The following is a 27,215-nucleotide window of genomic DNA, read 5'->3' on the forward strand; positions in this document are numbered from 1 at the left end:
AGGTAACCTCTGGATTTGCCCACCTGATTTTAGATCTTGCTTCAATCCCTCCCCACCCCACTCCCCCCCCTTTTTTTTGCCAGACCTGGGACTTGAACTCAGGGCCTGGGCACTGTCCCTGAGTTTCTTTTGCTCAAGGGTGTCATTCTACTAGTTGAACCACAGCACCACTTTTTTTTTTTTCCTATTCATGTGGTCAAACCCAGGGCTTCGTGCATGCTAGGCAAGCCATACATTACCACGAGGCCACACTCGCAGCCTGTTTCAACCTCTACTCTCTCTACATTCTATTAAGCAAAAGGGACGTGTGAAATATAACCTTCTAAGGTGATCGTTTAAAAATGTCTGGAATAGTAAGTACAGTAAGTGCCTACAAAATGTTAACCGTGCCTAGCTTTGGGTGGCTCACCCCTTGTAATTCTAGCTACTCAGGAGGCTAAGCTTTGAGGACCTTGGTTCAAAGCCAGCCTGGGCAGCAAAGTCCATGAGTTTATGAGAGAGGAGGGGGGGGGGTGTCAGTCAGAAGTGGCCTGTGGCTCTAGTGGTAGATTGCTAGCTTTGAGCAAAAGAAGCCCAGGGACAGAATCCATGCCCTGAATTCAAGTCCCAGGACTGTCAAAAAAAAAGCTCAGGGACAGAGCCCAGGACCTGAGTTCAAGCCCCAGTATCAACACACAAATAGCAGCAATAATAATCTTATTGTTTACGGGTGCTTTCGCCTAACTGGTTCTAGAAGGATTCTGCAGAAAACTCTGAAGCCTCTGACTCCATTAAATGCTCCCATGCATTTTGGGGAGTTCCCGCCCAGCTCCGGGGCCTGTGTACCCTCTACTTCCCCCATAGAGATGGGGTTGGGTGGGCTCTGAAATTCCCATTTTCTAGGTGGTCCGGGCCTGCGTCCAGAGCTTTCGGCGCGGGGCGTGATGCGGGTGGCTGGTGCGGGGAAGGGGGTGCGCCGTCCAGGGGGGAAGCTCGCCGTCTAAGGGCCTCGCCCACCCGGGGGCAGGAGGGGGAGGTCCGGAGTGGGGACGGGGGCCCTGGGACGCTGTTTACCTCGCTCCGCCCCGCCCACCACCCCTGCGGCCATACGGAGCGCGCGTCGCGATTGGACGAGCGTGCTGTCAGTCAAGTGGGGTTTTCCCAGGGGGTGGGGCGACCTGTCGGCGCCCTCCCTCTCCCTCCCTTCTCACCCCGCACTTCCTCGTCGCGGGCCGCGTCCCCTCCCCCCACCCCCCCACCCCGTCCCGGGCCAAGTCCGGGTTTTGAGAGAGTCCGTAGAGCCGCAGGGACCTCACGAAGGCTCGCACGGCGTCCGTGAACGCGCGGTGAGCCGGGGTACGGGGTGGGGGGGCGTGCTGTCTCCCACCCCTCCCACACAAGTAAGCCGGGCCGGGCCGTCCCGGGAGACCGAAGGGGGCGGAAGGGAAACCGGGATTGGGGTACTTGTAAAGGCCTCGGCCACCCCGGCCTGGAGGAGAGGTAAGGCCGGGGATAGACGACGTGGGCCGCGCGGGACAACCCTCCCCCCCCTCCGCCTCAGCCCCACTTCCCCGCTCCGGTCCCCCCGCCTGGTCTCCGCGGGCGACTCGGCGAGTTGTCTGGGCCGGGCCTGCGCCGGGAGGCCGGGCCTGCGGGCGGGCGAGCGCGGTGGGGCCGCGCGTGCGCAGTGCGGGGGGTGGGCCGGCGGGTGGGGGGCGGGGGAGAGGCCGGGGGTGCGGGTGCAGATGCGGCTGTTGGCCCCGCTGGGCCCGGTAGTTTTGTACATAGTGATCGCATGCACGTCTGTGTGACGATGATGAGGGAAACGCATTCAATGTGGAAGAGGGGCGATTGCATGAGCTCAGATATTGATAGAAAAGCATTCATGTGTTATCCATGTCCTAAACACGAACTTATTTTTTCTTTAAATGCCTATTTTACGATTAAAAAAAAAAAAAAGCAACAGATGGCGCTTGGAGATTGGGTTCTCAACAGCCTAGTGAGTTGCAAAATAGGCGTCTGTATAAGATGCATGTAGTCTATGCTATCTATCGTTTTTTTGTTGTTGTTATTTTGTTTTTGTTTTTTTTTAAACTGTAGGACATTTGTGAATCTGATCCTGTGTGGAAGGATACGGGAGTGGGTGGGAATTTTGTGTGACTCTGAGAAACTGTTTGGGTTGGGGAGGGAGGGACTTTTGTGGATGAGGTAACAGCCTCCAGTCCCCACCCCTTTACAGAATGACAGTGCAGGGAAACGTGGAGATTCCTAATGCATCATTTTTTGTGTCACCACCGCATCAGGGTGGGATTTAATCAGCTCTTACTCATTTTCCAGACAATAGGGGATGTACTTTGAGGGGAATTCGGTATCTGGCGCGTGGTTAGACTCTCAGTTTTTTGTTTTTTTTTTTTGGATCCTTACCCATGGATATTGGTAGAATGTTGTTAGATCAGACTTATATCAACTCAGGGATAGTGTATTAATATCCCTTTGCAAACTGAGTCAGTAAGGAAACTGATTATGAGAATACTACACTTGTGAACATTTTGTCAAATATTAGTACTGGGGCTTGAACCCAGGAGCTCTCTGGGCTTTCTCTGCGCACGTGTGTCTGTGTGTGTGTGTGTGTGTACATGTGTACACGTGTACTGGACTTGAACTGTGGGCTTCAGCACTGTCCCTTAGCTTTTTACCTCAAAGCTGCCACTTTGCTACTTAAGCCACAGCTTTCCTAGCTTTTTGTGCCTTCATGGGAGGTAAGACACTCGAGGACTTTTCTGCCCTGGGTGGCTTCAAATCACCATCTTCATATCTCAGTTTCCTGAGTAGCTAGGATTATAGGCGGGAGCCACTAGCACCTGCCAACTCTTGTAATATTCCTGACAGTCCTGTAGTAAAATAAAATTTTACTGTAAATAACATTTAATAAAGTTTTCAGAAAAGAACAAAGGCCCTAAAAGGTTAAGACTTGCCCATGATTAACAAGCTCTAGGCCCTGTTTACTTTCCACTGACTTAGGCTGTTGTCATAAGGAAATTATGTGATCAGGGATTTAAAAAAAAAAATCAGTCTTGGGGCTTGAACTTTGTGCCTGGGTGCTGTCCTTGAGCTGGTTTTAGTGCTCTTCCACTTGAGCCACAGTGCCACTTCAGGCTTTTTCTGAGTCATTAGATATAGGAGTCTCACAGACTTTCTTGTTCTGGCTGGCTTCGAACCACAATCCTTAGTTCTCAGCCTCTTGAGTAGCTAGGACTACAGGTGCAAGCCATCAGCACCTGTCAAGGAAGGTGAGGGGCTAATTCTTCATTGAAGCATGCTTCCCCTGGAAGTATCCTTGGTATGTATATGTAGGTAGCCATGTTGCCCCCCACCCATGAGTGTCCTTTGTGTGAGATCCTGTGATTGAGGGTTGATGCCTGTCACTGGATGCCCACACTCACAGTTTCTTTGGGCCCCAGGAAACCATGGGGTCTGACTCATCCCCTAACCCCCTCCCCCAAGTCCTGCTATGTCTGGGGGCCCGGATGTCCTGTTTGGGTCAAGTCGACCTGATTAGGATGCACAGTATTATGGGAGGTTGCTTATCTGCCTCCTCCTACTGGCTATACTCTTCTGTGTGAGCTGTGATTTTTGTCATTTGTCCCAGCCTGCCTTTTCCTTCCAGTATGCTCAGTTTGTTCTCGTGCTGACGCTTTTGTCTTGTATTCTCTCTGTGGAATACCTTTCCTACCTCTTCCCAAGGCTGGTTTTTCTTCATCTCACTTCAAATGTCACCTCCCCAGAGGGGCCTTCCCTGACTTCCTATGCAAAATAGCCCCCTTTTTCACTTTCTGTCACATTGCTATTTGACATTTTTTTTTTCTGCATGCATGCATGGTGTTGTGAAAATACATTTGCAAATGAGAAAGTACATGCACAGAACTTTGTGGCTAACATCGATTTTTGTTTATGCTTTTTTTTTCTAGTCCTAGGCCTTGAACTCAGAGCCTGGGCACTGTCCCTGAGCCTCTTTGTGCTCAAGGCTAGCCCTCTACCACTTGAGCCACAGCTCCACTTTTGGCTTTTTCTGAGTCATGTATTGGAAATAAGAGTCACGGATTTTCCTGCCTGGGGTGGCTCTGGACTGTGATCCTCAGATTTCAGCCTTCTGAGTACCTAGGATTAATAGTCTAGGAAGAAAGGGAAGAGAAGGATCTCTTTAGTCTTCCCAAGTATACTTCAGACACTGAGGAGGAGTGTGGGTGTGGCTCGGCAGAGTATGTCTAACACTAGCACAGCCGTAGAAGAGAAGAAACTGGAATAGTGCACAGGTGAGGAGAGTTAAGGTGTGGACAGTGCAGGCAGGATGAGAACCAGAGCCTGATCTCTCAAGGCATCCACCCTTGGAGAGTTACAAGCATGTCCTACTGGCTCTCAGCCCTGTGCTAGGCACCGTTCAGAAGCATGGGCGCTGAATCTGGCTCAATGCCCTCCAACAGATAGGTGGTCAAATGAGAAGCACTGGACTGTGAGCTCTCCTGGGAAGAATCAAATGGTACACATATGTAGAATATGGAATACTTGAGGGGTACCAGATAGTGAGGAGAGTATCTAAAAGGAGGTGACATCAAAGATAGTCCCTGGAAAAACGGAGACCCTGATCTCTTCTGATCCATAGAGGTCAAGGGAGAAGATTTGGAGTAAGGCTCTGCTGGATTGGAGGGTCTTTGCCAACCACTAGCTGGGTCCACAGAGGCCACTAAGAGATACTAGGCCTGGGGTTGGAGGCATGTCTCATTGGTAGAGTATTAGCCAGTGAGCCAAAGCATCAGGTGCCAAGTTGGAGTCCTGATCTCACACATACAAAAAAAAAGAGAGAGCGATAACAGGCCTGAAACTGTCCAAACCTAGCCTGCATTGGAGTCCCCTGGACTTCAGCAAGACCCCTTCTCCCTGGGCCACCCCGCTCCTCTATCTGCACCTAGTGTCCCTGCACATAGGCCTAGGGTGGGCACCAGTTTCAGGAGAGTGGCAAGGAAGGGATGGGGTAGGAGCCATTTCCCCCTCCAGTGTGGTGAACAAGTTCCCCTGTGTTCTCTCATGACCTGCCTGGGTGAGCACTGCGACCGAAATGAATGCCACTGCTGGTCTAGATGCCATTTGTCCCCTCAGGGTTGAGCACGTTTGCTCTGAGTACCTGGTCCTGAGCCTGTTCTCTGAAAGGCAGGAGCCCTGGGTCCTGCAGCACCTGCTTGCAGGTCTAGACACGTGTGTGTGGAGGGGGTGTTGTGGACTGTGGGAATCCCACTCAGAGCCACAGCTGGCATTTCTGGCTGTAGGAAGGGTGCCTATGAGTCAGGGCCTTCGTGTGGTCTCCAGGACCTTCATTCAGTCAGCTTTGGCAGAGCTCTAAGTAGTCCTGGACCCCCCACACCCCACTTCTGCCTCCGCAGGTGTGGCCACAGCCTGACCCTGACCCTGGCACTGGCCAGCGCCAGCTCGTAGACAGTACCAAGATGTCTTTCCTGTATAGAGAGAAGTGACTTACACCTGCACGAGGACCCTGTCCTGCCACCAGAGAGAACACTTGATGTTGCATCCCCATCACTCTGCCCACCCCAGAGACACGAGTGTGCTTTTAGTATCGTAGTCTGTGTATGTGTGTGCATATACACACACACACCCTGACACTGAAACTTGGTTTGGGTACTACCCTTTTAGCTTTTTTGCTCAAGGCTGGCACTCTACCACTTGAGCTATACAGCTCCACTTCTGGCTTTTTTGGCAGTTAATTGGAGATAAGAGTCTCACAGGGTTTCCTGCCTGGGCTGGCTTTGAAAGGAGATCCTCAGATCTCATTCTCTTGAATACAATCATAGGCGTGACTTGCTGATGTCCAGCTTGAATTTACTGTTTATTCTTCTTCTGTATGTACATGTGATATCGTTTTAAGATCTTGCTTAAATGCCATCACACTCTCTGTGTTCTTTCACAACCTGCCTTTTTTTCCCTCTAGATGTGATAGTTGAGAGTTGTAGCTCTGGTTCATTCATTTTTCACTTTTTTTTTTTTCCGGCCAGTCCTGGGGCTTGAACTCAGAGCCTAGGCACTGTCCCTGAGTTTCTTTTGCTCTACCACTTGAACTACAGCACCACTTCTGGCTTTTTCTATTTATATGTACTGAGGAATTGAACCCAGGGCTTCATGCATGCTAGATGAGTACTCTACCACTAAGCCACATTCCCATCCCTGGTCTTTGTGTCTAATAAGGGGACTCTTACCCCCCCCTTCTACCCGTGGTCCTCCGGCCTTACTTAGTACCAGAACCATGATTCTCTCCTGTTATCTCTCTCTCTCTCTCTCTCTCTCACACACTCACACACACACACACACACACACACACACACAGATTTGGATATGTATAGAGAAAGAGATGCAGCTGTGAGCAAAAAAGCCTAAGTAGAGTGAGATACCCAGAATTCAAGCTCTGGTACTCCAGTACTTGTTGCACACATGCACACACACATAAATAGCATTTTCTTGCCCATATATACTTGTAGTCTGCTGCTTATTTTAGGGACATTTTTCTGTGTCACTGCAAGCTTCCCTGTTGTTTTGATGGCTGTATAGTATTCAGCAAGTTCTGACCCATTAGGAAGAGAAACTCCCTCCAGCACCCTTTTCTTTTCTTTTTTTTTTTTTTTTTTTTTCCAGTCCTGGGCTTTAGCTCAGGGCCTGAGCACTGTCCTTGGACTTTCTCAAGGCTAGAGCTCTACCACATGAGCCTCAGCACCACTTCTGGCTTTTTTCTATGTATATGGTACCGAGGAATCGAACCTGGGTCTTCATGCATGCTAGGCAAGCACTTTAACCACTAGGCCAAACTCCCGGCCCCTCCAGCACTCTTTTCTACTATAGCCTCTTTGTTCTCTGCCAGTCAGGTGGACTTGCAGGCTATTGACAGCATCCAGGGAGGGTGTGGTGTTAGCTTGTTGTCACTGTCATGGATTACTGGGGGTGATTATGATAAGGTTTACTTTGGCCCTTGGTTTTTGGACAGCTTGTGACCAGTGAGCCATATAAGAGGTTCAGTTCATCAGTGAGGAAGCAAAGAGAAAGGGGAAGAGCCTGGGTTTCCACCATTCCTTTTGAAGACACGCCTTCATTGGCCTAAGTCCTTCCTGCTGGATTCAACCTCTCACAGCTTCTGCCATCTCCCACGTAGTGCTGAGAGCTGGAGGATTACAGTTCTTTAGGTTAGGATGGTGGGCTAGTAGCTGAGGCCGGAGAGGGGAAGCCAGTCCCCGTGGAGGTAGAGCTGGAACCAGGCCAGCCAGCTACATAAGGTGACACTTGAGGCTTCTCATCTCCAGGTGTGGAGAAGAGCAACCTCTAGCTCCTTGTGCCAGGAACCCTGAGGACAGCACACAAGCCAGTGAACTTGGAGCCACAGACCGCAGCCTGGGCTGGCTGCCTGCGAGTCTTGAGGAGGAAGAACCTGAGGCCTAGCTGGCTGGCAATGGCCATTCATGCTCTTGGGCCTCTCTCTGACTGGACCAGCAGAGAACTACGTTCCCTGCGCTTTCCTGTCTGCAGGGCTAAGCCCCAGGGATGTCAGGGGAGAGGCATGCAAGTTAGAGACTTGTAAGCTGAAGGCCCAGAGCTAGTGGCTTGCCCTGCTTTCTTCCCCCTCAGCTTTGGCCTCCAGCCTCCCTGAGCAGTGCAAAATGGTGAGATGGACACCAGTGTTCCAGCCTCAAAGATCAAAGTAGGATTCTTTGTTCTACCACGAATCAGCTGTGTGTCCTCAGGGAGATGACTTCAGCTCTCTTAGTTCGAATCCTGGTGTGAAAAATAGAATACTGTCTAGGTATAAGGTGAGGCTCCTTGTTGAAAGCAGAGTCATGAGTTTTGTCCCTGGGTGGTGAGAGGAAAATGAAGTCATTTGCATAGTACTGCAGCTCACTGGCCGCACACAGTGATGCTTACAAATTGTCACTGTCCCTCTCACCTTAGCCAGATGCCCACAGGGTCTCCAGGTGCCCGAAGGGTCCAGATGCCCACAGGATCCATGCTGAACTTTAGCATAGGTGTTGAGCAGGCGCCTGGGACTGCTTTGTGGGGGTAATGGGGCTCTTGGGGTGACTCCACAGAAGGCTCGTTTGCCCCTGCTCCCCACCCTGCATGTCAGGACTGGACAGGGCTGGCCATGCCAGGAAAGCAAAACACCCCTGAATGCTTTCTGTGCTATTTATTTATTTTGATGCTGATCTTGGGGCTTGAACTCAGGTCCTGGGTGCTGTCCCTGAGCCTTAGCTCCAGGTTATTGCTCTGCCACTTGAACCACAATGCCACTTCTGGCTTTTTCTGAGTAGTTGGTTGGTGATAAAGAGTCTCACTGACTTTCCTGTTTTAGCTGCTGGCTTTGAACCTGAATCCTCAGATCTCAGCCTCCTGATTAGCTAAGATTATAGACATAGCTTCCACTCTGAGCTTTCTGTCTTGGTAACCCCCTTCCTTTTACCTATCCCTACCATGTCTGCCAGCACCCCTGTTCACTCCTGACAGCTAAGGAGGCAGACATAGCTGCTCCCTCCCGAGTGGGGGAAAGCTTCATATCTCCAGAGCTGCAATGTGTAGCTGGGCCCAAGATGCAGCTAGCTAACTAGAACCATTATAAACTGGGCTTGTGGGCCAGGCACAGGGGCTTCATGCCTCTAATCCTAGCTATTTAGAAGGTAGAGATCAACAGAAATGCAGTTCTAGGCTATCCTCGGCAAAAAGTTTGTGAGACCTCAACTAACAAATAGGGCAAGACAGAACAGACCTGTGATCTCAGTGACTCAAGACTGTCCTGGGGAGAAAACACAAAATCCTAGCCAACAAATGACTAAGGCAAACAAAAGGACTAGAGCATGGCCTAAATGTAGAGTGCTTTCCTAGCAAACGTCAGTACAGCCAACACACACACACACACACACACACACACACACACACACACACACACACACACACACACGCTGTACATACAGCCCAATATAGTCTGTCAAACACATCTTGGCCCCAACTTCTTCCCAGAGCTTTTTGTGATATCAGATGGGAAAAAAAGTACTTGGATAAAATCTTAATTACCTGTGCATACACGTCTGGCCAGTGCTCACAAGTGTGTGGCCTCTCAGGGCGAGGGCAGGGCCCTGCCATCTCCCTGCTGTGAATCAGCGGTGTGGAGACTCGGAGGCTCTGGAGATGCCTGGACACACAGGTGTGCAGAGCAGAGATCTACTCTCAGAGCTTCTGATCTTCCAAGGGAGCCAACCTTGAGGGAGACAGGGACCCCCGTCCCCAAGCGGGGTGGACTGTGGAAAGGTTTAGGGCACCCGCAGAATGGTGGACAGGAGCCAGGCCACTTGTCACTTAAGGTATCCCCAATCTCCTTGCAGCCCTCAGTTCCCAGGGATGGCCCACCATCCCTGGTCTGTGACAGGAGCCCAGAGATAGGTAAAGTAAGCTCCTGCCCAGCAAAGTGTGAGCCACACAGGCTGATTCTGGCTCCAGTCAGGCCTATCAGGCCTACTGGCAAGCATGGGGGAGTGGGCAGGGAGGACATTCGGGCCATCAGCCAATCTGAGTGTCTTAGCTCTTTGTCACACCAAGTGAACCACCCCCACAGGCTCCTTATCACAGTACTGTTTCACATTGACCTTTCAGGTTAAAAACAAGTCACCTCTAGCAGGCATGACCTTCCCGTATGTGGGCCATTGTCCTTTGTCTCATGGGACCTGGCAGGGCGTGACTGCCTTGTTCAAGAGAGTGTGTGGGGCCAAGGCCTGCTTGGCTAACGCTTGTCTCCTTTCTAGTCTGTTCTGTGTCACTGATACTCTGGGTGAACCCCTTGCTACTTCTTAGGAACCAGCAACTGTTGCCTTGGGAAAAGAATTCAGAATTCCTGAGTACTTCCTGAGGGCACCCCCTGGGGAACGATGCCCCTGAGCTCTTGTACATGGGAGAGGGGTTTGTGCGGCTCCGAGGCTGGCTCAGCCTTTGCCTTTCCTGTTCCCTGCCTAGAATATTCTTCCTGAGGCTTCTCCTGGTTCTCCACATAAAACTGAAGTCCCTGGGGCCGGGAGTTTGGCCTAGTGGTAGAGTGCTTGCCTAGCATGCACAAAGACCCAGGTTCGATTCCTTGGTACCACATACATAGAAAAAAGCTGGAAGTGATGCTGAAGTTCAAGTGGTAGAGCTCTAGCCTTGAGAAAGTCCAAGGACAGTGCTCAGGCCCTGAGCTCAAACCCAGGACTGGCAAAAACAAAAATTTAAAAAAAAACCAAAACTGGAGTCCCTGCCCCATCCTTGCCTGCTTGGTTTTTGTCACATGGAGTATTGTGTCCCTAACACCCCTGGCTGCCTCTGCTATTAGGATATAATCTTCACAGAGGATTCTGTCTGTTTTGTTTGCACCCAGACTAGTGCTCACCCCAAGGAAGGTCAGTCATTGGTGAAGGGATGAATGAATGAATGAATGAATGAACTAACCAACAGAGTTTCTCCACCAGGTTATAGAACCATGATGCAGAAATGATTGAGGGTGACTTCAAGTAGGAGAGAGGGGAGCAGATGAAATTGAACAGGTTAAGCGAGAGTTACTGCACAGAGTTGTTAGATGGAAAATTCTATTTCTTAGAACTGGAAGGGACAGATTATTCGTGATCTGAGACCAAAGGAGGAGGGTGACAATATTGAGTATGAGTCAGAGTTTTTCTTCTTCACTTTGAGGATCACTGTCTAAGATTCTCGCTTCCCCTCTTGGAGTGGAGGGGGGACTTCCTACAATCCTATGGTGCCTTGATGCCATGGTCATCAACGTTACATAGGACGTGGACTTGAAGCCCATCCCTATAGTTGATATTTTATTCTATTTTTTTGGTTGTGGGGTTTGAACTCAGGGCCCTGGGCGCTGTCCCTGAGCTCTTTGGCTCAAGGCTACCGCTTTGAGCCACTGTGCCGCTTCCAGTTTTCTGGTGGATTTGACGATAAGAGTCTCACGGACTTTCCTGCTTAAGCTGGCTTTGAACTGCAATCCTCAGGTCTCAGCCTCCTGAGGAGCTAAGATTAACGGCCTGAGTCATCAGCGTCTGGCTAGTTGACATATTTTAACTAAATGATCTGTACAGGAAACTGCGAAATGGAATGAGTGTCGTTCGTCAGTTGCATTCATATGAAATATTAATATGAAATATTAATATGATCTGCAGAGTATGCAGTTAAAGGAGGTACTGTTCTGCTCGGCTGTTCTATGGTCAGACCATTCCTCAAGTAATGTGTCCTATTTGGGGTTCTAGGGACTGTGTTTTGGGGTGTTGGCAAGCTTAGAACACCCCCAGCAAAAGGTGCCCCAATGACCTGGCCAGCCCCTTGATATACTGCTGTTGTCCTTACAGCCAGGTGGGCATCACGGCAGGGGCTGAGCCACCCTCATGGAAGGGAGAGGACCCTACCGGATCTACGACCCTGGGGGCACTGGACCCCCAGGAGAGGTGTCCGCAGCTTTTGAGCGCCTAGTGGAGGAGAATTCCCGGCTGAAGGAAAAAATACAAGGGATAAAGATGTTAGGTAAAGCAGACCATACCCTCTGCTGGTGAGCCCCCTTCTTGCAGCCCAAGACCCCAGCCCCTCCACCCGTCAGGAGAGAACACAGGCCGGCCTCTGCCCACACCACCCACCATGGGTCCTTATGCGCATCCCTAACACTGGGGCAGCGGTCCAGGCCCTGATGCCTCACCACCCCCTGCAAGTCTTAGAGGGACCTGGAAGGATGTCCTGGGAAGGGCGGGCGGGGGGGGGGGGACCAGAAGGCCCAATTCACAGGTCTGGACCCAGAAGGCTCTCACCTTTGTGAGGTAGAGGAGCCAAGCTGGCTTGAAATGAGGCACAGTAGACCCCTCAACTTCTCTTCTGGCTTCTGAGCAGCTGTCTCTACTGCCTGAAGCAGCCCCACATTCCTCCATACCACTGCAGTGTCCCAGGCACCTAGTTGGTGCCACCTCCTCCATGCAGGCGTCAGGGATTCCCACCTTGTCAATTCCTCAACTTCCTCCTTTGCTCCTTTCTCTGGTCTCAGCCTGGAGAATGAGTTTTTTTGTTGTTGTTGTCATTGTTTGTTTGTTTGTTTGTTTTATTTTTTTGTTATCAAGGTAATGTATAGAGGGGTTACAGTTACATTCGCCAGATAGTAGGTGCATTACTTCTCAGACATTGATACCCCTTCTTATGTTTTTGTCCCTATTTCCTTCCCTCCTACCCCCTCCCTGGAGAATGAGTTTGAAAATGCTTCTTCTCTCCTTGGTACATCCCTGCCTGGGATGGCAGATGGGAGGGAGGGTGGAGTTCCCCTTCCTAGTTGAGGAAGGGAAACTGAGGCCTAGGTACTACCCAGGCTCCCCTCCTGCAGCAGCCTCTGGCTCTCTAGACTACCACAGTGGAGGACCTGGCCGGTGATGGAGGGGATGGTATAGCATGAGGAAGCCAGTAAAGAGAGCGGGAGGCTTTCCCTGTGTCCCAGCCCCTCTCCTCCCCTCTCACCTCCCCTGCCCAGTTTCCTGGCTTGCTGGGTCCTCTTCCTTGCTCCGGCCTGTATCTAGTGAAGAATCAGAAAGTGATTGGTCCTGCCTTCCCACAAAGTAGTCGGGGTTGTATAACAGAGCCTCAGCATCCGGGCTCTGGCAGGGTGGGGAGAGCCAGTGCACCGGGCTGAGAGATGGCCCGCTTCTCCCTCCCCATCCCTCTAGGGGAGCTTCTGGAAGAATCTCAGATGGAAGCGTCCAGGCTGCGGCAGAAGGCAGAGGAGCTGGTCAAGGACAATGAGCCGCACGCACCGCCTTCTCCCTGCCTGGACTCCTTCGACCACCTGGCTGAGCTCACAGGTACAGAAGCATGTGGGCACCTAAACTGCTGAACCTCCGTTCCTCTTGCTTAACTCCCTGATCCAGTGAGACCACAGGATTTACCCTGAGGCTACAGATCCCTCCTCCATTCCCCAAGAAGGTCAGATCAGAAATAATCTTGTTACAATTGACCGGTGACTCAGCCCCTCCTGAGGCCCTGGCAGACAGTAGTAGTCAATCACCGCATTTCACTTGAGTCCAAGATGTGGCCTCAGGACCTTTATTGGCATATTTATTCAACAGATACTTAGCAATTATATGCCAACCATAGCACTCCAGGCAGCCAGCCATCTCATCTCTTACCACACTGAGGTGGCATAAGAATAAAAGTCCTCTGGGCTGTCCTTCCTTCTGTTTGGCATCTTAGGGCTGAGGTAGAGAGAAGACTCTGCACTCATTAGCCAGCTATGGTGTATTTCAGTGTACGAATACATACTTTCCCTGTTAAGGGAAAGAACAACAGTGACCAGGGACTGAAGCCCTGTGTGTTGCCACCCTGCCTGACTCCAGTATGTCCCCAAGTCCAGGACAAAGTCTGCTGCAGCACCACCTGTTGGTCCCTCCCTGGGCTGGGTGATAGCGTGCCCTTTGGTCGTGATATTTTCTGAATAGACAAAGGGAGGAAAATGGCCAGTAGCCATTTCCAACCCCCATCTGCGCATGCCCACTCGGCATCCTGAGCCCCGATTGATGCCAGGGCTACCCACAGTGAGGCACTGAGCTACCACCGGGCCCCCCCCCCCATAGGCTGGGAGAGCCTGAAGGACCAGTCTCTAGGCTCCTTAGCTTCCCAGTGTCTACAACTATGCTATCTTGATTTTCCAGGAAAGGATTCCAATGTGCCAGTACCTCCTGCTACCCCTGTATGTTCCAGCGAGCAGCCAGCACCAGTTCCCAAACCTCCATCCAGTGTAAGTTGCATTTGGAGTCATGGCTGGAGGTCACCTGACCTCAGGGTCCTGCTGGCTGATACAAGGACCTGAAGAAAGAGGGTTGGGATCAAGACTGTGCCGTCTGGCTAGCCAGATATTAAAAAGCTGGCTTCTGAAGCACTGGCGGGGCACAGTCATTGCTAACAGATGGAACAGATTAGCCAGGGAAGGCTGTGACCTCAGCTCACTCAAGGGTTCTGGTGCCTGTCTGCAGTCTGACTGGGAGCTCAGCGGGACTCAGTCTCAGATGTGAAAAGAAACCTGTCCTTTCCTTGAACACCCTTGCTGCTCTCAGCAGTGGGGCGCCAGGAGAAGGCCAGGATTATTGTTCTTGGGTAGCTCCTAACTGCCTTTTGCACAGGGCACCTCCTCTGAATTTGAAGTGGTCCCCACTGAGGAGCAGAGTTCTCCACCAGAGAGCAGCAGTCACGCCAGAAACACAATGGTGAGTGGCTAGGCCAGCCCATCGTACTGTCTCCTCTCCATCTCAGCCTCCTGAGGGAGAGGCATGGGGACCCACCCTGGGATCCCTTGGGCTCCCTGGAGTCACATGGGAATACACAGGGGCTGGAGAAGGGCGTGCTTCTGGTGCTCATATGCAAATCTCCAGGCTGGAGACTTCCCCAGGTTGGGGAAACCCGGTACTTTGTCAGGCCTATGAGTTTCTGAGCAAGTCCATTCACGTGTTATGACTCAGATTTGGGGAGTCTGTGGGCTCCTAGGCAGTGGGTAGGGGAGGAGAAAGGGTCCAGAACCCCTTCCACAGGTTCTTGGCTCCTTCCAGGAGTACATAGGTTGGAGGCTAAACTTTCTCAACACATCCACACACAGCACAAGCCTTGAAACTCTGGAGTAGTCAACCTGCATCCTTGTTCTGTATCTTCTAGCACCTGCTGCCAGAGGTCTTCAGTTTTATCCTTGCCTTCCCCTGGTCTTCCCTTTGGAGTTTTCCAGTTGTTATAGCAGCATTACATGTCCTAACCCTTCACTGACACTCCAGTCTCGACAGCCTGGTTCAAAGGTGGCTGTGGCTCAAGTGGCTCATGTGGCTCCTTTGTTGCTGATTACTTTTGCAAGGGACTGGCCAGCTTGTACAAGCATCCTGCTTTCAGCACGCAGAGGCTCATCACCCCATCTGGCAGCTCTGAACATGGGACAGGGTTCTCTTGTCTCCTGGGACCTTAGCTCCCTTGTCTTTCTATCCCAAGGGCTGTGAGATGCTGGCTGGCCAAGGCAGCAAGATCCTCCACTCAGAGACCATTTCACTCTGACTTTGAACTGTACTTTTGTTTTTCATTTTGATACATATGATTTTGTGTTCAGATGTACATAGGCCTTGTGCCCGTCTTTGAGTTCTCCTAATGAACCAGGGTTTTAATCTCTTTCATTAGTTCTTTCCTGGCCCTCCGGTGTGTCTGGTCTGCACTAAGCCAAGGCCAAACCACTCCCTTCTGGAAGCGTATAGGTTAGTTGGTGAGATCTGAGGGATAGGAAGGACTTCATGAGCCTTGATGAGAGGAAGGCTGGCCTAGTACTTGGGCACTTGGGACCAACCAGGGATCCGGCCAGGCCTGATGGCATCAGAAAAAATGTGTCATTTTGGGTCTGTGGACCCAGCATGGTCTTAACCAAGGCGGTGTCTTTGGTGGGCGTGCTCTTAACACAAAGAGAAAGTGGGATTGACTTGCTTTTTTTTCTGGAGCTTGAAGTCCAGAGCCTTATACTCACTTGCTCGTGTGTGTGTGTGTGTGTGTGTGTGTGTGTGTGTGTGTGAAAGAGAAAGAGAGAGAAAGAGAGATAGAGTGTGTGTGTGTGTGTGTGTGTGTGTGTGTGTGTGTGTGTGTGTGTTTCTATCGTGGGACTTGAACTCTGGGGCCTGGACACTTCCTTGAGCTCTTCGGCTCAAGGCTAGTGCTCTACCACTTTCAGTTTTCTGGTGATTAATTGGAGATAAGAATCTCATGGACTTTCCTGCTCAGGCTGGCTTTGAACTGTGATCCTTAGATCGCAGCCTACTGAGTAGCTAGACTTCGATGCATGAGTCAGCAGGGCCCGGCTTCCCTTATCTTTTTCACTTATGGCTAGTACTCTGCCACTTCAGCTGCACTTTGCCACTTGCCATGCCTCCAGCCTAGATTTTTGCTGGTTAGTTGGAGATGGAGTCTCACAGACTTTCCTACTTGGTCCAGCTTCTAACAGCAATCTTCCATTTCTCAGCCTCTTGAATTGCTAGGATTACCTGTGTGAGCCACTCCGTTTGTTCCGTTTCTTATATAGTTCACTAGACTGGAATTCTTCACAGTATTGGAGCTATGATTCTTAATCTGGTTTGAGGATGGGGTGTCTTGATGGTTCAAGAAGCAGGTGAATGCTTGGACCATTTTCTGGCAGAAAATGAAGTTGTGAGTAAACCCTTCACTGGATGTCTCCCTGAGCTAAGGAAGTAGGCCTGTGACCATAGGGATTCTCTCTCTCTCTCTATGTGTGTCTGGATCTCTTCCCCCACACCCCCACTCACCTCTCCTGGCTTCATTCCTCCTGTGAGAGCCCCGTGAGGTGGAAGAGCAGGAAAGGCTTGTGTGTGTATGGAGTGGATGAGGGTGCTAAGGCCCGAGGGAAATCTGATTCACCGGCAGGCACTAAAGCAGAGTGTGGGATGAAAGTGGCCCTGGGTGCTGCTAAGCCGGCTATCGATTGGCCTGGGAGTTCTACATCCTCCTCTGACTCAGCCCCAGACAGGGAGCCTGTGTAACTGCAGAATTTCCCTGGGCTGAGCTGGGGCCCCCCGGGGTGGGGGTTGGGGGGACTGAGTCATGGGGAATGCAGAAACCGTGGGAGAACTGGCCTGGCATTACCTGTTCAGGCCTCACTGAAGTCCTCATCACCTTCTCCCCCCACCAGGAACTGGGTCCCCTGCCCCATGAGGACAGCAACCTGATGCTGCACCTGCAGCGCCTGGAGACCACGCTGAGCGTGTGTGCCGAGGAGCCCGACCACAGCCAGCTCTTCACCCACCTGGGCCGCATGGCGCTCGAGTTCAACCGGCTGGCCTCCAAGGTGCACAAGAATGAGCAGCGCACCTCCATCCTGCAGGTGAGGCAGGCAGCGAGGGCTCCCTGACTATGGAAGCCTCTGAGGGCCGCATGGCAGGGCATACTTGGGGCTTCTTCTTACAGTGGTGAACTGAGTTAGGAAGTTGGGGGATTGTAGGAGGAAGAGGAAGGAAATGGGCAAGTGGAGAGTAAGGAGTGCTTATTCCTAGCTGCGGGTGTGGATGTGGCAGATCGAGTGTGGCCCTGTCTTTGTTCTTCCTGGGGGAAGAGCTCCTTACATGTTCTGTCAATATTCCCACTTCCTAGGTGAGAAAACCAAAAGGAATAACTTTTATTTTATTTTTGCCTGTCTTGGGGCTTGAACTCACAGCCTGGGCACTGTCCTTGAGCTTTCTCAAGGCTAGCACTCTACCACTTGAGTCACAGGACCACTTCCAGCTTTTTCTGTGTATGTGGTCTTGAGAAATCGAGCCCAGGGTTTCATGTATGCTAAGCAAGCACTCTACCACTAGGCCTCGTTCCCAGCTCCTCCCTTCCTTTAAAATAGAGAGAAGTTACTCAGCTTTTTAAGCTGGCACACAGTGTTAGGACAAGTACCCTTGCAAGACCAGCACACATTGGATTCTCAGTGGGCATTTGGTGAAAGCCCCAAGTGCCCACATCGCTGGGCAGCATCTCTCGAGCTCACATCCTGAGCTCAAGCCCAGGACTGGCAAAAAAAAAAGAGAGAGAGAGAATGAAAGCAGAAGAATGTGAGCAAAAGAAATGGCGGTGACTTGACAGCTGAATGTGAGTCATCCTCTGTTTATATACCTGTAAAGGAGAAGACAGCCAGCAAAGCACTGTGGGAAAAGAGAGGCAGAGGGGAAGCTCTGACAGGGAGGACCACAGCCTACTGACTCTTCCATGCACATCCTCATAGCTGGCCCCCCAAAGGGTGCCTCAAGGACCCTGGTGGTCTAGATGCTACCTGGGTGAGGCCAGTTAGAAGTGATCTGATATTGGGGGTGCCCCATCCTTCTGTGTCAGCTGTATTGGGATGTACCCCTCCTAATCCTCACTTCCCATCCACCTCTCTCCTCCGCAGACCTTATGTGAGCAGCTTCGCAAGGAGAATGAGGCTCTGAAGGCCAAGCTTGACAAGGGCCTGGAACAGCGGGACCAGGCTGCCGAAAGGCTGCGGTAAGCGCAGGCGCCAGGAGCAGGGTGGGCAGGAAGTGATCCCTTCCACTGCTTTTGCAGATGAGGATCGGGGCCCTGGAGAACTTGTGCTCAAAACTCTGCTAGGATAAGTGCCAGATCCCTTGGTCCTCTCTAGCTCCTTTGGTAATTTCTCCTGGGACCCTGTGATTACCTTGGAGATAGACAAGGCTGATACAAATTATCCCCCCACCCCCAGCCCGCAGCCCTGCTCCTCAGCTTGCTGATTGTCCTCTGGCTGGCTATTTGGGAGAGAGTCAGGACTCTGCTGCCCCCTGTTGGCTACTGGTTTCTTGAACACATCTGCTATCCCTGGTCTGGACTTGAAAGGGCCTCAGGCTGATCTGAGAATCCAGAGGACAGGCTAGCAGCTTGTACTCTTACCCCTCCTGTCTCAAAGTTGAGGTGGTGGGTCTGAGGTGAGATGTGGAGTCTGTGTTTCACCCGAGACCACACCTGAACTTGACTGTCAGAACTCAGAAGGCCCTCTGTATAGGAAGGGAGAGGTGCAGGGACTCGCTTCAGGGTGTGTCCGGGGGACCCTGAGTCCCCTTGCTCTATGAGCTCTAACAGTGGCCATGATCTCTGCCTGTGTTGTGGGTAATGTCCTGGGGAATGTGCAGGATTACGTTAGGCTGGGCTCAATCCATGCAGGAGACATCTGTGCTCTCCTGAACTCAGTCAACAGACTTCAGTGTGTGCACATATTTGTTAAGTACTGAGCCACTGCCATTTCTAATCAACATATATTTGTTGACTTCTGGATGGCTAAGCAGTTGAGGTTTTATGCCTTATTGACTTAATCTGTAGGCACAAAACCTCAGGCTGAAGGGTTAGAAGGATTAGAAGGAAGAATGTAAGTTTCTATTGTGTGGCCCATGGAAACCACTTCACTTATTGGTGTGGCTAATGAGTGGGAACCCAGCTGGCAGAGGGAATATGACCTGATGTGTTTCTTTAGTTCCCTGAATCCCATCACTTTTTTTTGGGGGGGGGGTTGTGGGGCTTGAACTCTGGGCCTGGACACTGTCCCTGAGCTCTTTAGCTTAAGGCTATCACTCTACCACTTGAGCCATAGCACCACGTCTGGTTTTCTGGTGGTTAATTGGAGATAAGAGTCTCACGGACTTTTGTGCCTGGGTTGGCTTTGAACTACGATCCTTGGATCTCAGCCTCCTGAGTAGCCAGGATTATAGGTGTGAGATACCACACCTGGCTCCCCATCACTTTTATTCTGCCCTGTATCATCAGTCTTAATGTATACTTCAGATTTTCCTTTAATTCGTATTTCTACTAGAAATGACTGAAAGGGGATGGTTGCTAGTGGCTCATGCCCAGATTTGATTCTTTTGGTACCACATCCATAGAAAAAAGCCAGAAGTGGTGCTGTGGATCAAGTGGTAGAGCTCTAGCCTTGAGAAAAACCCAAGGATAGTGCTCAGGCCCTGAGCCTAAGCCCGGGACTGGCAGAAGAAAAAAAAAAAGATGAAAGTGGCACTGTGGCTCAAGGGGTAAAGCACTAGTCTTGAGCAAAAGTTGTTCAGGGGCAGTGCCCAGGCCTAGAGTTTAAACTCCAGCACCAGCAACACACACACACACACGCACACGCACACTATTGTAAAGGAAACTTGAACTGGACTAATGGAATCCAGCATCACCTGTTCCAAATGGCCAGTGAAGCTGAAAGGATGTTAAGAGGCTATGGTAAAGGACATTGGCTACCACAGGCTCTGGGCCTGCAGTCAGCTCCTTCTGTTCCCAAGAGAACAGTAGGTAGTATTGGGTGCGCAGAGAGGACCAGCACTCTGCAGGCATCTCCCTGTTCCATCAAGGCCGTTTGGAGGTAACTGGTGGAGCTTTCTCCCTGGTTTGGGACTGGTTATCTAATGCCTTTGGGTATATCTTGAAGATGTCATGTATATAAGCATTGAAGACAGCCTGCCATTGAGGATCAGAGACTTCGGGAAGCCCACATACAGCACTGGGTTCTCCCAATACCCAGCTCCGCTAAAATCACATGCTAGCTCCTTAGCCAGAGGCACTGAGACTCCTCTGTTTGTCTCCACCACAGGGAGGAAAATATGGAACTCAAGAAGTTGTTGATGAGCAGCAACAACAAAGAGGGTGCTGGTGGGCATCCAGGCTCCCCAAAGATAGAAGGTGCCAGCAAGAAAGGAGTGACCGGGCAGCAGGTATGTGATCAGAAATCCCTTCTGGAGCAGCTCAGTCCCCAGCCTCTTCTCACCTCCAGAGGCAATGAGCTTGCACTTCTGCACTCAGTTATTCCGGTGGAAGGTTCTTTCTGATTGGTAGATGGTGTTTACATGATTTGGTCTGCAATATCTGCCTCCCTGATGTTTCTACTCCTGCCTTTAACCCCATAGATCTTCCCATTGTCCAGAACTGCTTCAGTTACGTGGCTCCCTGCCCCCACGTGCCTTCTCCTCTCCTAGCTGACTAGCCTCAGTCCTTCAGCCATTGCTCAGAGAAGCTGGCGTGGCATCTTTTGCTTAATCTGGACACGGATCCATAAATACGTCGTTTGTCAAGGGTGACTGCCAAAAGTCTGATATAGGGGGTGGACTGGGATCCTGCTGAGTTTCCATGGTCCTGTACCCCTGAAGCCCTGGAAGAAGAGAGAAGATAGTGCCACAGCATCAGTACAGCCGGGTCATGCCACAGCCCGGTTCCACTTTTCCCTCCTACCTCCAGGCCCCGCTGTGGCACATACCCAGCTCCAAAGTGCCCCTTGCCCTCTCTTCACCCCTGACCCTGTGTCTCATCTCATACACACACACACACACACACACACACACACACACACACACACACACACACACACACATTTTGGGGGGTTGTGGGGCTTGAACTCAGTCTGGGCACTGTGTCTGAGGTCTTCAGCTCAAGGCTAGTGCTCTACCACTTGAGCCATGGCACCACTTCTGATTTTCTGGTGATTACTTAAAGATAAGAATTTCACTGACTTTTCTGCCTGGGCTGGCTTTGAACCATGATCCTTAGCTCTTAGCCTCCTAAGTAGCTAGGATTATAGGCATGAGCTCCCAGCTCCCAGCTTCATATGTCTTCCACCTCCCCCACCCCCCACCTTAAATGGGGTTTAGTAGCTGCACTGTAGGGCTCAATATCTTCAGAAAGCCTTAAGCATATACAGTAGTAGTAATTATCTTAATAACTTAATTCCTACATTCCTGTGGCAGTAAAGAGCTTACTCAGGATTTGCAAACTCATGATTTCTCACCTGGACCTCCTTCTGTCTGAATAATAGGCAGGGCTAGAGTGACTCCTCCCTTTTCAGCAGCAGCAGAAGGATCTGAGAGGTCATGTGCCATCATGCAACCAAGATCTCTGTGTTACTTGCTGTCAGGCAGACATGGGAAATATGCTCAATGGCAAATGTCTGTCTGTCCTGTTACATTTTACAGCACTGAGGTCCCTGTATGACCTGATCTTTAGCATCATAGGTACACTTACAGGCTTTTGCCTGTAGAGGGCACCTGAACCTAACAATTATACCTGTACACCCTGCCCCAAGCCTGGAGGGGAGGTGTGAAGGAGATCTGAAAGGAAAGGAGTAGAGAGAATATGAGAACAGAAAAATAAGACAAATTAGAATCAGAGGGTAACCTCCTATATCAGAGATCCACCAGTCTCTGGTTCATGTTCACATGCTGAGGCCTAGAGACAGCAGAAGTCCTGCTCTTGGCCAGCATCCCAGAAAGGTGGAAATAAGAGCAAGTGTTCAATTCTACATGCCCAATCTTGTTCGTGTAAACGCCACCTCAACACTTCCTAATTTTTTTAAAATGGTATTTAGAGTTTGCTTTAAGCTTACACAGAACAAGTCCAGAATTCAGTCCCTATATCTCTTTCTTCTAGCTTCCCCTAACCAACTTACATACCATGTTTCCACCATCTTATCTAACTGCAGTCCAATTATTAAGACTAGGAATTAGCATTGGTGACACCCAAACTCTACTGCAGGCTTTACGAGTCTTTAACTCAGGTTCTTTTGTTGTTGTTTGAATCCAACCTACTAGTTAGGCTGAGCACCTCTGGTCCACCCCATAATTCTAGCTATAGGATTAGGAGGCTGAGATCTAAAGATCCAGGTTTGAAGCCAACCTAGGCATTGAAGTCTGTGAGACTCTTCTCTCCAATTAACTACTAAAAAGTGGGCAGTGGAGTTATGGTTTAAGTGGTAAGAGTATCAGCCTTGAGTAAAAAAACTGAGGGATCTTAATTTTAATTATGTTCTAAAATCTATATGCCAGTGATTATATAGAGAGATTCCCTTCTTGAATACTTGTTTGTTAAACATGACATTTGAAATATGATGTAAACATCAATGTTAAGAAATTTTTTAATTAGAAAAAAAAAAAAAGCTGAGAGATAATACCCAATCCCTGAGTTCAAGCCTCAGTACTGCCACACACATAAGTAAGTGCCCGGGCTGGGAGTTTGGCCTAGTAGTAGAGTGGTTGTCTAGCATGCCCAAAGACCCAGGTTCGATTTCTCTGTACTATGTACATAGAAAAAGCCAGAAGTGGTGCGGTGGCTCAGGTAGTAGCCTTGAGAAAGTCCAAGGACAGTGCTCAAGACCCAGTACTGGAAGGGGAAGGAAAAAAAAAAAAAAAACAGAGTGCTCAATCACTGAGCTTTATCCTCAGTCCTCTCCTCACTGATTTTACTACCCATCTGTGGACCTCACTTACCACGTCTAATGACAACTTGTATTTCTTCCATTCTACTACTTGAGCTTTTTTAAAGGTTTTTTTTTATTAGCATATATTTTTTAGGGGTTTCATTGAGACAGCACTATTCGTACATAACAATATAATTTCAATCAAATTTATCCCCTCCATAAAACCTCAACTTTTACAGAGTTTTTGTAACTCTAGTCTTCCAGGCCAAAGGATTTGGGGTGATAGTTGTGTAGAGATGGAGGGAGGAGAGGGAGCAGTGGTATTCCCCACAGTACCTGCATCAGAGAAGAGGCCAGATTCTTCCCATAGACTTCCAGAAGGTAGGCATGGGACAGCAGAGGAGACTTAAAAGAATGGTAGGAAATGGTCGCATGCTGTGGCTCATGTCTGTAGTTCTAGCTACTCCAGAGGCTGAGATCTGAAGATCATGGTTCCAAGCCAGACTGGGCAGGAAAGTTCATGAGATTCTTATCTCCAATAAACTACCAAAAAAGCCGTAAGTGGAAGCTGTGGCTCTCTGTGATGGAATTAACCTTGAGCAAAAAAGCTCAGGGACAGCACGCAGGGCTCTTGAGTTCAAGCCCTAGGATCAGCACCAAAAAAAAAAAAAAAAAAAGGTGGGAGGAAAAGTTTATGCATGGAAAGCTTTACATGAGACCCTGGGCATTTCTCCCCAGGCTAATGTGATGGCGGGAAAGGTTCCAGAAGTGGTGGCCTTGGGTGCAGCTGAGAAGAAAGTGAAGATACTGGAGCAGCAGCGCATGGAGGTAGAGGGCTTGAAGGGGTAAACAGGGAAGACTTATAATTAGTGTTTTCTTAGAACTTGAGAGAATATAGTGTACTTTATTGCCATTTTATTGTTTAGGGTGGTACTAGGGTTTAAACTCAGGACCTTGTACTTGCTATGCAGACATACTGCTGATAAGCCCATTTTGCTGCTGGTTTCTTTTTGGTGGTGGTTGTTGTTTGGTTGGTTGGTTGTTTAGTCGGAAATAGGGCTTGAACTCAGGGCCTGGGTACTATCTCTAAGCTCCTCCGCTCAAGGCTAGCATTCTACCACTTTGAGCCACAGTGTCACTTCCGGTTTTTTGATGGGTCATTGGAGATCAGAGTCTCATAGACACCACTGGGTACTGATGAAAGTGAACTATACAACTCGTGGTCAGAAACAGGAGGGAGGAGGGACTGGGAGAAAGTGAGGGAACAGAAGACACTGTACAAAGGGAAATGTACTCATTACTGACTCACGATTGTAATCCCTCTGTACATCACCTCTATAATAACAATAAAGTAAATTAGTTATGAAAAAACGCTCAGGGACAGCACACAGGTCCTAAGTTCAAGCTCTAATACCAGCAAAAAAATAAAAACAAAAATTCTTACCTACATTTCCTGGACATTTTACTACCTTTTTTGAACTGGCATCTTGCATATAGGCTCTAACTGGCCTGGACCTTGATCCTCCTGTTTATGCTTTCTGTGCAAACACCCAAATACACCGTCCAAATCACCTTCTGCAGAGGTGCTTGCCCCCAGTTGTGCCCCCACAGTGACGGCTGTTTCCAGTGTCTTGTTATTCTTACTGGCCTGGGTGAGAAGCAGCTGTGAACAAAAGTTGGGGCCCTTTGAGGAAGGTAGAGATGGGGCAGGTGCCATAGCCACCATTGTCACGTGTCGCATGCTCTTTGGGAAGGAGGGGGCAGGGAGTAGGCACCTCTAGTTCCTCCTCTTCTAAGCCTGGCCTCTCCCTCTCAGCTGCTGGAGGTGAACAAGCAGTGGGACCATCATTTCCGGTCCATGAAGCAGCAGTATGAGCAGAAGGTAAGGGTTCCTGTCTGAGCTCTCCAGGCCTACCCAGTTTTTATCTTGCAACTTCTTTCTCAGCAGCATTGAGCCTTGGGGGGGAGGAGGGGCTGAGCTGAGCCCCAGGATGGCCCGGAGGAGAAGCTGGGTGGCAGTGTTGAGGGGAGGGGTATGGGGGTGCTGCTACACCCTCCCATTGCTCACACTCGGGCCTTTGCCTCTCAACCCAGATCACTGAGCTGCGGCAGAAGCTGGTGGACCTGCAGAAGCAGGTGACTGATCTGGAGGCGGAGCGGGAGCAGAAGCAGCGTGACTTTGACCGCAAGCTCCTCCTGGCCAAGTCCAAGATCGAAATGGAGGAGGCAAGTGAGGTGCTGGCCCTGTGGTTCCAGGCTCCTCTCCTGGGTAGCCAAGAATGCATGCCATCAATGAGCAGGGATGGAGTTGGGGGTTCTAGACACAGGGCCAAGGGCTCTATAGCCCCAGACAAAGGTATTTTCCCTCCTTGTGTATCAGTTTCTCTTCTGAAAATTGAGAAGATTAGGCTAGCTTTTCAAGTATTGTTATTTTCATTTGGAAGAACTTTTTGATTATTGAAAATCTTACAAGCTGGGCTCCTGTAGCTCATGCCTGTAATCCTAGTTACTCAGGAGGCTTGAGATTTGAGGATCACAGTTCAAATTCAGCTTGGGGTGAGACTCTTACCTCTAGTAAACTGCAGAAAAGCCAGAAGTAGAGCTGTGGCTCAAGTGGTAGAGCAACAAGCACTGTTGAGCACTTAGTGTTCAAACAATAAGCTTAAGCAAAAAGGAAGCTCAGGGACAGCACCCAGGCTTCAACTTTAAGTCCTAGGACTAGCATGCATGCACACATACACACATTCACACACACACACACACACACACACACACCCAAAAAAGGGGAGAGAGAGAACCTTACAGACTGAGGAACTATACAGAGAAAGAGATCATATGAAAGATACAAGCTGGGCACCTGTAGCTCACACCTGTAACCCTTGCTACTCAGGAAGGTGAGATCTGAGAGTGCTTTGTAGGCAAGAGGCTGAACAAGACAGTTTCATTTGTTTATCCTGTCAGCAATTTCCCTCAGAGCATATCCTAGGCACTGAGCTAGGCATTAGAATCAGTTCTCTATTATCAGAGATCATGCCACACAACTAGGTTTAAAAAAAAAAAAAAAGCGAATATGGGGCCGGGAGTGTAGCTTAGTGGTAAAATGCATTCCTAGCATGCATGAAGCCCACATACACAGTACCACATACACAGAAAAAGCCAGAAGTAGTGCTGTGGCTCAAGTGGTAGCTTGCTAGCCTTGAGAAAGCCCCAGGACAGTGTGCAGGCCCTGAGTTCAAGCGCCAAGATTAGCAAAAAAAAAAAAAAAGAGGCAAGGGCCGGGAGTTTGGCCTAGTGGTAGAGTGCTTGCCTAGCATGCACCAAGACCTGGGTTCAATTCCTCGGTACCACATACACAGGAAAAAGCCAGAAATGGTGCTGTGGCTCAAGTGGTAGAGCTCTAGCCTTGAGAAAGCCCAAGGATAGTGCTTAGGCCTTGAGTTCGAGCCCCAGGACTGGCCAAAAAAGAAAAGAAAAAAAGAAAGAACTTCTCACTGTGGATTATGTGTGGAAGCTCTTCCTTAGCTTGTGACTCTCCCAGGTCCTTTTCTGAGGGTTAGCCTGGGAGGAAGAGGTCGATCCCATGTTTTCTCTGGAGGGCAGAGCACTTGGGACACATACTGCCCCTGGCCCCTGCTCTCCCGACTTGAGCAGATGGGGTCCAATCCCGCGCGTGTCCTGTAGATCAAGATGTGGGCAAGCCAGGCAGTGGGGAGTCAGGACAGCCCCCGCCTGCCCTCACCAAGCCCGCCTTACGCCTTCTCTGCTGGACACAGCTCACTGCCGGTTTGGACTTGAAGGTCACTCAGAACTGGGTGGACACTGATCCTGTGGTCTGCCTCCTGATCCACGTGATCCCATGTGATGGGTTTCCCAGCCTCCTGTCTGTCTCTGGGCTTTCTGTCTACTTGTACACAGAGAGACAGTGGGTTTGTTTGGTTTTGGTGATGGTGATACTGGGTGTTGGACTGAAGCTCTACCACTTAGGCGTGCCCCAGTTGTTTTATTTTTGAGATAGGGCTTTGACACCAACTCTGCCTGGGTTGGCCTCCATTCCTCCTGTCTCCAGGTAGCTGGAATTACCGGTGTGCACCATCACACCCGACCCCATTTAGGTCTTGACCCCATTTGTGTCTTGGAGCATTCTCCTTTTTGTAGACTTAGACTTAAGAGGATCTTTAGAGGTTCTCCCACTCATCATTCTCTGTGAGTCACGGCAGACCCCTCTGTCAGTCTGGTGGAAACTACACTTTCTCCCTACAAAATTGGCTTTTAGGGCTGGGAACGTGGCTTAGTGGTAGAGTGCTTGCCTAGCATGCACGAAGCCCTGGATTCAATTTCTCAGTGCCACAGAAACAGAAAGAGCTAGAAGTGGTGGTGTGGCTCAAGTGGTAAAGTGCTGCCCTTAAGCAAAAGAAGCTCATGGACAGTGCCCAGTCTCTTGAGTTCAAGCCCCAAGACTAGCTCC

The 27,215-nt window shown here is 50.1% G+C and overlaps 1 protein-coding gene across 5 annotated transcripts in view; it reads left to right on the top strand.

Moving 5' to 3' along the window:
- Nucleotides 1–1,238: 1,238 nt before the first annotated feature.
- Nucleotides 1,239–27,215, top strand: part of Tnip1 (TNFAIP3 interacting protein 1) — a 36,085-nt gene continuing 10,108 nt past the window's right edge. For 2 of the 5 annotated variants that reach the window (XM_090321224.1, XM_090321222.1), the window contains exons 1-11: nucleotides 1,389–1,479; nucleotides 11,400–11,571; nucleotides 12,747–12,881; nucleotides 13,728–13,813; nucleotides 14,196–14,279; nucleotides 16,736–16,927; nucleotides 17,975–18,069; nucleotides 20,159–20,279; nucleotides 23,489–23,578; nucleotides 24,567–24,632; nucleotides 24,845–24,985. In XM_090321224.1, coding sequence (XP_090177350.1) covers nucleotides 11,436–11,571; nucleotides 12,747–12,881; nucleotides 13,728–13,813; nucleotides 14,196–14,279; nucleotides 16,736–16,927; nucleotides 17,975–18,069; nucleotides 20,159–20,279; nucleotides 23,489–23,578; nucleotides 24,567–24,632; nucleotides 24,845–24,985 — 1,146 coding nt within the window. In that variant the 5' untranslated portion in view covers nucleotides 1,389–1,479; nucleotides 11,400–11,435. The other 3 variants (XM_090321226.1, XM_090321225.1, XM_090321223.1) reach the window with 2 other exon arrangements.

Source organism: Megascapheus bottae, chromosome 29 (genome assembly GCF_031878675.1).
Source record: "Megascapheus bottae isolate mThoBot1 chromosome 29, mThoBot2.hap1, whole genome shotgun sequence".
In the NCBI taxonomy this organism is placed as follows: Eukaryota; Metazoa; Chordata; class Mammalia; order Rodentia; family Geomyidae; genus Megascapheus; species Megascapheus bottae.